General features: G+C 49.0%; 1 protein-coding gene across 3 annotated transcripts in view; it reads left to right on the forward strand.

The window, feature by feature from the left end:
* Positions 1-13,818, forward strand: part of cemip (cell migration inducing hyaluronidase 1) — a 66,205-nt gene that overhangs the window by 34,584 nt on the left and 17,803 nt on the right. For 2 of the 3 annotated variants that reach the window (XM_035523592.2, XM_035523595.2), the window contains exons 3-11: positions 902-1,039; positions 1,610-1,748; positions 1,922-2,158; positions 2,246-2,425; positions 4,446-4,516; positions 4,690-4,785; positions 6,155-6,276; positions 6,497-6,644; positions 9,066-9,257. In XM_035523592.2, coding sequence (XP_035379485.1) covers positions 902-1,039; positions 1,610-1,748; positions 1,922-2,158; positions 2,246-2,425; positions 4,446-4,516; positions 4,690-4,785; positions 6,155-6,276; positions 6,497-6,644; positions 9,066-9,257 — 1,323 coding nt within the window. The remainder of the gene's footprint in view (positions 1-901; positions 1,040-1,609; positions 1,749-1,921; positions 2,159-2,245; positions 2,426-4,445; positions 4,517-4,689; positions 4,786-6,154; positions 6,277-6,496; positions 6,645-9,065; positions 9,258-13,818) is intronic. The other variant, XM_081710038.1, reaches the window with a different exon arrangement.

Genomic DNA, 13,818 nt, shown 5'->3' on the forward strand with positions numbered 1-13,818 from the left:
CTCAACCTCCAGCTTTGCAGGCATGATGGTGGTGTGTTTTTTTTTTCTTGTTGTATTGCTGATTCACTCTCTATTCTGTGCAGAAAAGTTGGGTAATAAATTATTCAGTAAAGCATGTTTAATCTAAAGGCCTTTTTAAAATTCTTTAGTTATTGTCTTTTCATGACAATAAAGCAAAGTTCAGAGTTCATCTTTTCCTGACTGGAGCTTGCAGGGCAGGCCAACCTTTAGACGTAATTTTCTTGTGTGTGTGTGTGTGTGTGTGTGTGTGTGTGTGTGTGTATGTGCATGTGAGTATGCATGCATGAGTATGCGCGAGAGCAGCTAAATTTGAGACCTAAAGAATTCCACAAACATACATTGTGTCTCTGTGTATGTCGTTTGAAAACAAGAATGTGCATGCATGTATCTTGTCCAACCACTTACTTTGTGTGTGTGTGTGTGTGTGTGTGTGTGTGTGTGTGCAGGGTTTATTCTGCCTTGCTAGGATACTCCACCCAGCAATGTTTTTTTTTTTTTTTATCACCATTCCAGTGAAATGTGTACCAAAAACCATCATGGCAGAAATAGCTCAAATACTTTTTGCTTATGAGATGAATAGCTTTAATAACTCTGATCTTAATCACTTATTTATTTAATTAATTTAATAAATGTATTTAACTACTGTTTCAACTACTGGCACAATGTTCATTGTGGTGCTACACTTGAATGATATTAAAAAAGCAAATATATTAACTTTGTTTTGTTTGATGTGGTTTATTTTGGCAGCAGCTTATTAAATTGGTCACAAAATATTTCTCCCGTGTGTGTGCATGTGTGTGCGCGTGTGCGTGTGCGTGTGTGTGTGTGTGTATGCGTTTGTGCATGTGTGTGTGTGTGTGTGTGTTCCTGCACTGTGTAGTTTGCCCAGATAAGATCCCTGGCCTGCAGCCGTGGACTCCAGGCTTCAGTGAGGCCCACCACGTAACCATCGGCTACGGCCGTAAAGTGCTCCTTATCTCCTCTGCCACTGTCCACTCCATCGAGATCGTCAACGGAGGTATGTCACCTCCCTTCGGTAGCAGAACGTCACATATAACCCCCAACTATGGGCCTCCATATCAGAAACTAGGAGGAAGTAAAGACAAAGACCACCATGATGAGACATGCGCCCCTTTGATAATGGGATGCTTTGGTGGGCATAACCTCACTTACGTTGTGGTTGCTGTCCAGCATTTAAAGAGTGGAGGCTGAATAATGCGAAACTAGCTCACCCAATGTCATTTTATTGAACTTTCTACCCCCTCACTTTGATATATCCATGAGCCATTATAATGTCAGTTATCTTGACATGGGAAAACAAGACACCTGCTAGCCAACCCCACATGGGTGCTTTCCATGGCTGTGGTTATAAAGGCATATGCCACACATGCTTGTGTTAACGTGCTTTAACAGAGAATCTTCCAGAATGATCACTCCAGGTGCACGTTACCCAGCTGGCGAGGGGATTCCCTGGAGAGCGCTTCCTCCAGTGAACCTTGTGTTTGGCTTAGAGACGCAGCCTCAGGGCCTTATAAGGAAAACCGGTGTGGCTGAGTCACGGGGGGGGGGTGTTCTGCGTTTGTTCTAGGGAAGCTCGTGATTGCTGACACAAACCGGCCCATCTTGCTGCGAACCAAGCACATTCTCATTGGCAACAACGGGGAACTCCACATCGGGAGTCCAGACTGCCCATATAAAGGAAACCTCACCATCTCTCTCTATGGCCGGTAACTCAGCAGCCCCGTCAGATTGTTCAGGAAATACCGACTGGAAGCTCTTTGAGTCTTCACTAACTTACTAACACAGTCTAACACAGTCTACCACAGTCTGTCACCTTTAGCTGACTGATAGATTCATCAGCGTTTTGCAAAATATTGATTATCTTCGGTTTCCCGAACAGGTCAGACGACAGCGACGTTGAACACAGTTATTTTGGGCGAAAATATATCGGCGTAGGAACGGGCGGAACCCTGGAGATCCACGGTGAGAAGACGCTGTCGTGGACGTTCCTGAACAAAACCCTTCACCCCGGAGAAGGCAACGAGAACAGCTACCACTTTGAGAGGAGCTGGGGCAACAGGGGCATCATCGTTCACGTCGTCGACTCCAAGACGGGGGAGGTGCTCCAGTCTGACAGGTCAGCGCACGTGGGTGTATGTCTGGGTCTGCGAGCGCGCACGTGCGTGCCTGTGTGTGTGAATGTGTCTTTGCACCGTGTTTGCAGGTTTGACACATACCGCAGTAAAGACGAGAGCCGGCGTCTGGCCCAGTATGTGGAGGACGTGAAAGACGGACAGATCTTGGCCATGGTGGTGAACGACGAGGGCTCCAACAACCTGGAGGACTCAGCCAAGAAGGCCCTCTCCAAGCTGGGCAGCCGCCACTTCCATCGGCTTGGCTTCCGGTATCTCTCCCTCTCGCTCTCCCTCTCTCTCTTCCTCTCTCTCCCTCTCCAGATTTTTGGCTTTCTCTAGTCACGTTAGTAGGTGTTGAAAGGCACCACTCGGACCCCTCGCTCAGGGTGGGCGTGCAGCTTCACAATCTGGTCCTTGGACGCAGACGGCAAAGACATCTTGGTGTGAATCTACGCTTAACTGGATGCATTTCCATTCTTTACTCAAGCGCTCACCCACCCAACATCTGCCACCTCTGCCTTTATACATGATTCAGTCAACAAGTCGAAACAAACTAGTCATACAAAAGTTTGTTTGTATGAAAATAATCAGCAAGTTGACAGTTTCCTAACATCTCCCATAATTACAGAGGTTAGAAACGGGAGACTGAAAAAGTGTCAGTTTTACGCTCGTTTTTGTCAATAAAGTCGAATGCCGGGAGAAGGCACTCCTCTCGTAAGTCCCTCTCTGAATCCGACATCCCGTCGCTCCATTAAGCGTTGCTGCAGTGCACCTCCTGCAAGCTCCCCGCTTTAATTACCAACCACATAAACAGGCTCAGGGAGTACCGTCCAAGACCAGCAGCCGAAGTCTCAGAGCAGCTGCTTCTCACTCAGCACCAGAATCCGCCACACACCCGACTGCTGGCAAGGCCGTGTCCGAGCCTGTCTTTAATAACAAGAGCAGATGGTTATCTCTGATCCAGGTCTGCCTCTGCGCCTCCGAGGAGGCACTCGAGCTGGTTTATCTCGCGCCGAAAGACTCGCGCGCTCGCCGCCATTTTCTCCCCTCGATCTGTACGCAGTGCGGCCCTGACGGAGCAGACCTCACTAAGCCGATTCCTGAGCAATGTCAGGAACGCCGAGACAAACGGAACGAGCTCTGAGAGCGGCGAGTCGAATCTGGCAGGTCGAGCGGCGACTCCTCCGTCAGCCTAGGCTTTGTTCCAGCGTCCAGAATGCTGCCAGAATGCGCATCAGAGCTGCCTCCTGCTTCCGGAAGCACCGGCTGGTCAGGACGGAGTCAGTAGCGCAGGCACCTTTGTGACATGTGCGGTTTTGTGAAAGTCTGGGCCGCAAATCTGAAAACCGGCACCCGCTGTAAACATCCAGGGAAGCCGACAGGAGGAGAAGTTTACACACGTGCGCCTTTAAGCATTTTTACGTGCGGTTAGGTGTTCACACAAAAAAGGAAGCAGAAAACAAGAGAATGAGAAATAATTCCTTTACTGCTGCCATCTCTCCCCTAAAACACACACACACACACACACACACACACACACACTACCACGAAGGATGTTCAGGACGGGGTGTTATTTGTGGTGTGTCTAGCCCATTTTAATATGCAATAATTTTGTAAGTAACAAAAAGTTTATTGGTATTGCCCTTATTGCGATACGATTCTAAGAATCTAATTTGCATATGTTTGCCAGGGCCTTTTCTTCATGGTATTTCTGCATGGGGAAGTTAGAAGGGAAACGAATTTTGTTTGTTTACTTCATCATCTTTCTGCCTCCCATCTCTCTCTCTCTCTCTCTGTCTCCCTACTTCTTCTTTTTTATATTCCTCCTTTCCAGTCTCTCACTCTCTCTCTCTGTTTCACTTATTCGGTTGTCTATATAACTGTAAGATCCCTTAGTGCTGCTTTAGCTGAACAGTGGAACTGTGCCAACGCCATCGTCAGCCCGTCTGCGTCTGTGCGAGGCGAACTCTGGCGCTGTAATTACACTGCCTGTCAAGAGACTCTCAGGCTTGCCACTCACACCTTAGGTCAACATCACTTACAGAGCAGCACATGAGAACGTTTGTCGAAGGCACGACGTCTCAGTTACTGCTCCCCTCTACTCTTGTAAACCTGTCTGTGGTTCTGTTGGTCTCTCTTGGCTAATCGGATGTTTGTCCTTCTGATCTCACCACCTCTGTTTCCGGTGTCGTCTTTTGCTGATGTGTCTTTTCTTTGTACCTCTTCTCCCCATTTCTCTCTCTCTCTCTCTCTCTCTCTCTCTCTCTCTCTCTGTCTATATATCTGCAGGCATCCATGGAGTTTTATCACTGTGAAAGGGGAGGCATCTTCAGCCGTGGAGGATCACGCCGTTTATCAAGGTGCTCACAGCGGGAAAGCACGCGTCATGCTGACACGGGCCTGCACAACCTCGTGCTCACATCCCTTGTGTTTGTGTGTGTTTGTGTGTGTGTGTGTGTGTGTGTGTGTGTGTGGGTGTGTGCACGCATGCATTTGTGTGTGCACGTGTGTTTTCCACGGGGGCAAAATTTAGGAACGAAGGCCTCGTCGGAGGCTAGGAGCTCCCGTACCTTTCACTCGGGTTACGGAGAACACTTCACCATCACTACTGTCAGTCAGTGGGTACAGGGTAAGATAACCTTCTCTGCTCTCGCACCTCCACCCGTATGTCTCCACCTCCACCCTCGCACCTCCACCCTCATGTCTGCACCTCCACCCTCGTGTCTGCACCTCCACTCTCGCACCTCCACCCTCATGTCTGCACCTCCACCCTCATGTCTCCACCTCCAACCTCATGTCTGCACCTCCACCCTCGCACCTCCACCCTCATGTCTCCACCTCCACTCTTTCACCCTCCATCCTCATGTCTGCACCTCCACCCTCATGTCTCCACCTCCACCCTTTCACCCTCCACCCTCATGTCTGCACCTCCACCCTCATGTCTCCACCTCCACCCTTTCACCCTCCACCCTCATGTCTCCACCTCCACCCTTTCACCCTCCACCCTCATGTCTCCACCTCCACCCTTTCACCCTCCACCCTCATGTCTGCACCTCCACCCTCATGTCTCCACCTCCACCCTTTCACCCTCCACCCTCATGTCTGCACCTCCACCCTCATGTCTCCACCTCCACCCTTTCACCCTCCACCCTCATGTCTGCACCTCCACCCTCATGTCTCCACCTCCACCCTTTCACCCTCCACCCTCATGTCTGCACCTCCACCCTCATGTCTCCACCTCCACCCTCATGTCTCCACCTCCACCCTCATGTCTCCACCTCCACCCTTTCACCCTCCACCCTCATGTCTTCACTGCAGCCTCCATTCCTTTTCCTGCATCACATCATGGCATTTAAATTATTATTATTATTATTTAGTTTTTCATCAAGCAGCATAATTAAAAGATATCTTAGTAACACAGGTGCATTAAATGTAATAATGTAATATGAATATTCTGAATATTCTTGGATTATTGATTAGAAAAAAGAACAGGAACAGTGTACAGTGCTTGAGAATGTTTTAATGCACAGCCCGACCGTCCGACCTGTCCATTTACTCTGGAGCATTCTGTCATGTATAACATACCAACGTTTTTTGTGCCATTACCCATAATCACGATCCAGTGTCTACCACGCCATGCAGAGCCCTGCTACTGATTATAGACAAACTCAAGAAGGAGTGAGGATATTGTCTGAAATTGAGCAGCTGCTTCTGTCAGTGTCATTTATTGTGCATGATTTGAATGCAGCTCCACAAAGCAGACACGATACACTGTTGCTGTGTGCCCTGTATACATGCAGCCGCACACGGGAGGCCTTCAGTTATCTCCATACAAATACTGTTTGACAGAGAATGGCAAAGCAAGGAGCTTCCAGATGTAATTCACACTAATATCCTCACAGACTTTGTCAGTTAGGCAAGTCAGGAAAGGTAGCAGTATATGACTGTTATCTCTAGTCTGTGTGTGTGTGTGTGTGTGTGTGTGTGTGTGTGTGCAGAGTCTGAGTGGACTGAGTGGTTTGATCGTGATAATGAGAGAGGATCAGGAGACTGGGAGAAGCTGTCTGACCTTCACAAGGCTTTCCCAGAGCGTCTGTGCAGTAACCCCCTGGATATTGAGGTAGATACACATGCAAACACCCACAATTTGAATCAGCTACAGTGCCGGCTACAGTGCCAGCTACAGTGCCCCCAGTCATCTCTATCTGCTATAGCTTCGTGTCCATGCTTCTAGATATCAGTTTTCATAAAAGTGTTTTAACAAAATACGGCTAACAAACACAACTGTCCTGGTTCAGTTCTGCCGTATTTACCCGTGCATTCATTACTTCTGACATCAGGCTGAGACCCTCGATGGCATCCCCGCCAACATGACTGGCGAAGTGTTTTCCAAGTTCGACCGGAGCTACGGCTTTGTGTGCCTCAACAAAGACCAGGCGGAAGGGATGTGCCACAACTACCGCGTGCGCTTCCTCTGTGGCAAGCTTGGTATGTGCAGAACACTTCACCCTCTCCGCTCAGAGCTCCGCCCTCCGCTCCTCCGCTCCTCCGCCTAACTCTTCCCGGCACGTTTGGTGCCTCACATTTGTGCGGTACAGTGGCACGCGCGCGGTAGGATTTGGAAACCCGGCACCGATCGGTGCGTGTTGGGGCTGGCCGGCTCACGTCTACCCGCAGTAATTCCCACCCCCCAGCCATGACGGGGGTGGGTGGGGTGCGAGAGACGCGGAGGTTGGCACGCACAGGCAGACAGGAGGTCGGGGCTTTCTCCGAGCAACTGGATCGCACCGGCGTGGCAGAGATAAAGAGATAAGCATACCTGGAGCGGAAGCGACCGTGGCCCCGCTCGGGTTCGGCTGCTCTTGGAGTGGGGGGGGGTGTTGCATGAATCTACCGTCACTCATCGTCGAGGGCCGCTGGCGCTGCGAGATCAGCGGAGATCGAGATAACGATCGGCTCGAGGAGCACCAGGGGAGACGTACGCATGCTGACAAAGCACCTTCTCCTCCTGGTTCCAGGCTGCAGCCTGTCCGCCCAGCTCAGTATGACGTTACTGAGGCACGCTCCGCCTCCCGTTTCTGGGCTACGCAGGGGTCCCAACATCACAAGGCTGTTTGTTTTGTTTCTAAATGAGTGGAGCTGGAATCGTCTCCAGAAAGGTATTGGTGGACCGCGGAGCTGCTAACATATTTTCAGTTCAATTGTAGCTGGAGGCAGTAAAAGCGCTGTGGAAATGGTGGAGTACAAACACTTCTGCCATTTGCAGTTGATTTAGATGTTTCCAGGAATGCACTGGATTCCAAGGTCAGTTTTGACGGATGTCAGCTGTTGTCTATGGAAGCACTTATGTGGTATGTTCAATGTCAGCCATAGAGCTGGTTGAAATATATGTGAAATCATTTTTGTACATACGAAAACATATTTCACCTTATCGCTCATTTTCCCCATTTGTTTGCTTTTGCCCTTAACACTTATCTTCGTGACGTATGACAGCTCCCCCACACTGACATCGCATTTCCAAAACACAACCAAATTCTGCACATCAATTTTAACCCTCCCGCCACAATCGTGGTATGACACAGGAGCGAACTCTTTTCCCAGAGACTTGGCAATATTTCTCTTTCACAGCATCGCTGGAATTGCTAGTCTCTGGTCTTGACTCTTAAGTATTGTTACAGTCTCTGAATGTGCTAATGAATACTATTGTACTTCAAAGTCGTCCCCTTAAGCGGGGCCGCGGCCGCGTCAAAGACAAGCGCTCAGACAATGAGACTGCTGATCCGAGGCCATGCCCACGCCTCTCATCTCCCGCTGAGCTCCACAGGGCCTGTGTGCGGAGAGATGACCACCGACCAGTGCGCCGCCTTAAACTCTCCGTAAGGGTCGCTCACGTTAAAGTGGCTCACGCTGACTGTGATTAAGGGACATTCTTTAGGCGCTGAATTGACTCCGCGTGGTCACATTCTTAGTGACGGAACGCGGCGGTCGATCACGCGGCAGGCGAACGAACATTAAGAGAAGGCATATTTAGATTTCGCCGTTTTTGCTAATGGGCAAATCACTCACGCCACACCCCGCAGATAATGGCCAGGCTTGGAGAGAGAGGGGAGGTAGTTAGAGAAAGGAACTTTCCTTGGATCGCCTGTCTCGCCCCAGAGAGAGCTGGAGCAGAGCCAGCCGTGTGCTATAGATCCGCCCGCCGCCACCTTGGCTGGGATATAATACTTTTCCATTCTCATTCAACGCCGGCATTGTGCCTTACTTATACTTGGCAGTCAATCTTTGCGAATAAGGTGTGTGTTTCTCCATAGATCAACATTTATTCCTCCCATTCATTTCCAGTCTTGCCTCTGAGAAGTCAGTGCGAGTGGTCTACATGTGTCGTTAGTCACGCGCGGTGTCACTGTTGGCGTTCACCCCTGATGACCCAAATGTTCCTACGACTGTGAGGTGGTCACACTGAAATTCTGTCCAAGTGTTTGAAAGTGTTTTTATCATTTGTATCAAGAGGTTGCTGACACGTTTATGGGAAGCACAATTTTAATCTAATCTGTCCCAAGTGGTTTATTACTGGAGGTTTTGTTATTCATCCACGTGGAGGCTCTCTCTCTCTCTCTCTCTCTCTCTCTCTCTCTCTCTCTCTCTCTCTCTCTCTCTCTCTTATATATTTATTTATTTATTTATTTATTTATTTATTTATAGACCTGGGCAGCATGTAGTTATTCTCCACCTATACTGATGAGAAGTTCATTTTATATGGTATTATAATAGATTACAAGACTCATGCCGAACAGAACAAATGTAAAGCAATACGAGCAATATAAAAACAGTAACAGTATATTTGTGTGTGTGTGTGTGTGTGTGTATGTGTGTGTCTGTGTGTGTGTGCGTGTGCGCGCGCGCGTTCAGTCCGACCACAGGCCTCTGTCTCCATAGACACCCTCTCCAACTGCAGCGTGTTGGAGCTAGCGGACGAGCCCCAGGGCTGGCGGCCCGGACACCAGCTGGTGGTGGCCAGCACCGACTACTCGATGCACCAGGCTGAGGAGTTCAGCGTGCTGCCCTGCCCCACCTGCAGCACCAACCAGGTCAAAGTGGAAGGTACGTCCCGGGCCGGCCCGCCAAGAGGGTAGACTCAGCTGGAGATGAATGGATGCCCTGAGGCGGTCACGTCCTCCCAGAACATTTACAGCTTGATGTAGTGAGAGCATTAACAGAGACAAAATGAAATATTTGACAGGCTACAACCATTACTTGTGTGTCTGAACAGTACATGTTCCCAACAAAGGGCATTAATGGATGTGATGTACATAATACTTAGATCAAGTGAATATTGAATGGGATTTGCCAGTTTTTCTGTTAGTATTATTGATTTATCATTGATAAAAAAAAACTGGACACGTGAAGCATATTCTGAGGCCATGTGTTATTTAGGTAAAATAATTCCCTTTGTTAGCCAATCAGTCACCCAAACAGGAAGCTTGTTAATATGGCAAATTGATTGAATCAGAAAGGGCATCGGTATATTGCACAAATTGAATGGAAGTGCTGTAAATAGTTGTTTTGCCCAGCAGCCCATGTAGGATCTCACGAAGATGTCGTCATGGCGACACAGAGGGCAGAGTGTGTATGCCAGAGTCACATGACAAAAATGACGCTCGCAGTAATTAGAGAAAAAAGTCCTCCATCCACTATGGGTTCATCTCTGTCTCCCACGTGTTCAGGTAAACTCCGAGGCTGTGGCGTTAGCCCACTACACGGCACTGTCACCCCATGTGTTTGAACATGTGGATGTGTTTCCTTTCCATGACTGACTTAGAATCTGATGCAGTGGTGTGATGGTTGCCAAGTGCCAAAAAAATAAATAAATGGGAAAAAAAGGCCAAGTAGCATATTCATTGCCTAGGTGACATGAGCTTTCCTGTGCAGAAGCTACGCTTAACTATGTTGAGTGGAATCTTTCCTCTTGCTTATTCTGGAGGCGTTCCTCCCTGACCCCGGAGCTGGCTCTAGACACGGGGACGATGGAACATGGGAAAACACCAGAAGCTTTATTTTTTTCTCCCTCTGTTGCATAAAACACCCCCGCCGAGTTCAGCCGTAGCCTGGCACCCGGTCAGAAAATCTCCAGTAAGCACAAGCCAGCCGTGCGTTCAGCCATGCATTGCATTAGAGCGCCCGCGCTTCCTGGAGCTTGTGCGCGTGCCACAAGGCTGCAGAGCGCAGGTGAGTTTAGTGCACCGGAATGGCACAGCCTTTGACTGTTTGGCTTTGACGCTGCACGCAGATTGAGCCCAAGGACGGAGCGGGGGTGTGGCTGCTGGATTATCTTAAGGTCAGACATGCAGTGCTGCCGGCAGAGTGTGCGTCTCCGGGAGAAGAGAAACTTGCATGATCTGATATAAAATCCCTCACACGCACACGAATCACCCCTCGCTGAGTCATGTTTACATGCTGATTCTGCAGGAAGGATTTTAATCCAGCTGTGGCTCTGAGTTGACATTTAGGAGATAAGTATTATACCGATACGTATAACGTTCACGGAGATACAAAGATATGTTCACACACGCTAGCACACACTCTGATTGACACACACATATGTGCACTTGGAAATGGAATTTCATTAATAGCAAATTTGTTTTGTTATGTGTCTGTATGACTCCAGCCCATTTGAACTTTTTGGATGGCAACACACACACACACACACACACACACAAAATACAATTCTGTTGAGGCTCATTTGATTTTTATTGCAGCCTTCCAGTCTGTTTTCGATGTCCTCCACGGTTCCAGAAGCAGGGCTCCTTTTCTGCCTTTAATGGGATAGGAGAGAAACTCTCTGGATTTCAAAAGGTTAAACAACCACCGAAAACAAACACACCTCTGCTGTCATCAGCTAGGAAAAGCCACGCCGATAATTGCTCTACCCCGCAGGTGTCCGGGGTAACATTACTCCTCTAACTTTACCCGCCTCTCATGAGAAGGTCTCCATGCACGCACAAAACTGCAGGCCCCTTCTCCAGTGTCACAGAGACAAAGTGCGTTGCTTTCATTAACTTCATTCTTTCTCATATTATTTTGCTTTCCCACGTCGGTATACATGCAATGATTCAGAGTTGTCCCATGAACAGAGCTGGCTTTTCTCTCATTGCTGAGATTCAGTTCTTTTTTTACCACTGCAAGCTTGCTGTTGAACTCGTGCTTCAGTTTGTTTTACCCCACACCGGTAGGTTGGTCAGCGGCGGTGCGAATGGTAGCCGGAACCTCTGGACGGACAGCATCACGACCCATTTACCCCATGCTGTTATGTTCAGGGGCTCAGACGCACAGCCTTTCTGCTTGAACAGTTCCTGTTCCGCAACGGCGGCTAATCAGCTGAGCTGATCTAAATGACTTGTGCGTTTTTTTTTGCTGCACGTCCCAGTCCTTTATGAGGAGGCTTCTGTGTATTTCATAGCAATTCTTTTGCTGACAGCCCTGGCTTTTAACGTTGAGCGATGCTTTTCCACATCAAACACACGTGTGCCTTTGGCTTTTGCGAGTCGATATTACTTATGTCACTGCCCAAGGTGTATTCCATTCCACGCTGAAAACACATCTGCATGAAACCTGGAACAAAAGGAAAAGTAAGTGCATCTCAACTTGAATTAAGGATGGCTCATTTGCTATGGAACGTGGAAAGAATTTGGGAGGATTCTTCTAATCTGATTAGAAGTGGCTGTAGCCTCTTATGGTCTCGGAGCGCTTTGGCTGCGAGGAACACCTGGGGGAAACATTCCAATAAGAACTAGAGAGCTTTCCCTCCAGCACAGGGAGAAGTTGTGTGGGCTTTTAGGCCAAGAGGCTAGAATGCTTTTGGACCAATCCCCCACTCAGCATCCTCCTTAAGAAAAAGTCACAGTGAAAGCGCTCTTGGGTTTTGCTCGATGTAAGGGACGCACAAAACGTATGCGGAAGCTTGCCCGAGGAGCCCGGCTGCAGAAAGCCATTTTACTTTTCCCTCCTTTTATCTTTCCCAACCTGTCTTGTTGTCCCGTCTCTATCTGGTTCGATGTCTGGAGTGATTTTTCATCCTCTGAGCGTTTTAGTGCTCTGTCAGGCCTCCCTACCTGTCTGTCGATCTCTGCCTCACCAGACGCCCCGGCACGCGTCTCCGCGGGGCGCTTCGCTCGCTCCCAATCTCACAACTTTTCCCCGTAATTCCATATGACATCTTTCCACCCAGCCGGCTATGTGGCTCTATATATGGAAGGCAGACAGCTCTCGGCTCATCCATCTCTCCCTCGCAGTGATTCATCACTTCTAAGCAGCACGCACGCGCTCAAGCTGTTGATTATCAGGACCCAATCATGTCTATTCCTGGCTCCGAAGAGGGGTGTAATTAGGAAAACTTGTTGTCCTTGACTATGCTAGGTTGTTTTTTTTATTAGTTTTGTTGTTTGGTTTTTGCAGGTGTACAGAGACTGGTTTTGATAATGTTGCTGTCTAATGCTTGTTCAGTCTTTCACTGCATTGGGACTGTGGTGGATAAGAGACGGGATGCCTATTTTTGGGGAAACCCTCCAAAAAAAACAAACCTGGCCTTCCAGTTGGGTTTGCTGCGTAATCATTCTCACTCGTCTGTGTCGGCGCATTCCTGTAGCCTGGCAGTGGACACTTCAAAGCGTGCATACGATTCGCAGTGCAGCGGCGTACAAAGCTGCGTAGCGCCAGGCACCACCTCGCTTTCTTGCTGTTGGAGCGCTGCTGGAGCACACGGGTCAAGGTCTTCAGTTTCACACACATACACACACACACACACACACTGCCACACACTCATTAGACATGTGCATAGCTCACACTCAATTGAATTACCAGTCACGTATGTACTCCTAGCATCCATGGTTATCATACTGTGTGTGAGTGTGTGTGTGTGTTTGTTCTCTAATGATGTCAGGAGTATCAGGCATGTTTTAGTCTGAAAATCCTTAATGACATGCATTGCATGCCTGTAGACACAAGCACACGCATGCGCATACACAGACACACACACACACACACACACACACACACCTGCGTCTCTGAACATGTGCCTACACGCATACTTGAATAGCACCCAAGCCTTTCCTCCCCAGGGAAGGTCAGGGGTCGGCCTCTCATTACCTGTTGGCTGTAATTTGTCTTGCCTCTCCCCCGGAGCGGGGCAGATCGTGTTGTATGCAGGAGCCGGCGAGCAGATGGACACGGCACAACACGGCGCCGCCTCGTCGTTCATTACACACCTCCGCCGAGATGCCCCTCCGCGATACGGAGAGCGGGTGAAGATTTATGCGCTCTGTCTGTGGCCGGCACTGTCTCTCAGCTCCCTGCCAGATGCGAAAGGCGGCTTTGTCTTGTGCCCCAGAACCTAGGCTATGCTATGGCCAGTGCTGTGTTTTTATTGGGGGGGGGGGGGGGGGGTTGTTGTTGTTGAATTCTGTCGCATTTTAAAAAACATGGTAGTTGTAATGACAGCCATTAGGTGTTCCTAAGTAAGCCTGAAGCGAATCGTTTTGCATGGTCTGTTGTCAAGATGGTGGAAACAACAGCAAGCACCTTCCTCTCTGACTTGCGTTCTATTTCACTCTTCACAGACACACAGGGTCTCTCTCACACACACACACACACACACACACACACACAC

The sequence above is a fragment of the Electrophorus electricus genome, chromosome 3 (assembly GCF_041902795.1).
Source record: "Electrophorus electricus isolate QZ-2024a chromosome 3, ASM4190279v1, whole genome shotgun sequence".
Classification (NCBI taxonomy): Eukaryota; Metazoa; Chordata; class Actinopteri; order Gymnotiformes; family Gymnotidae; genus Electrophorus; species Electrophorus electricus.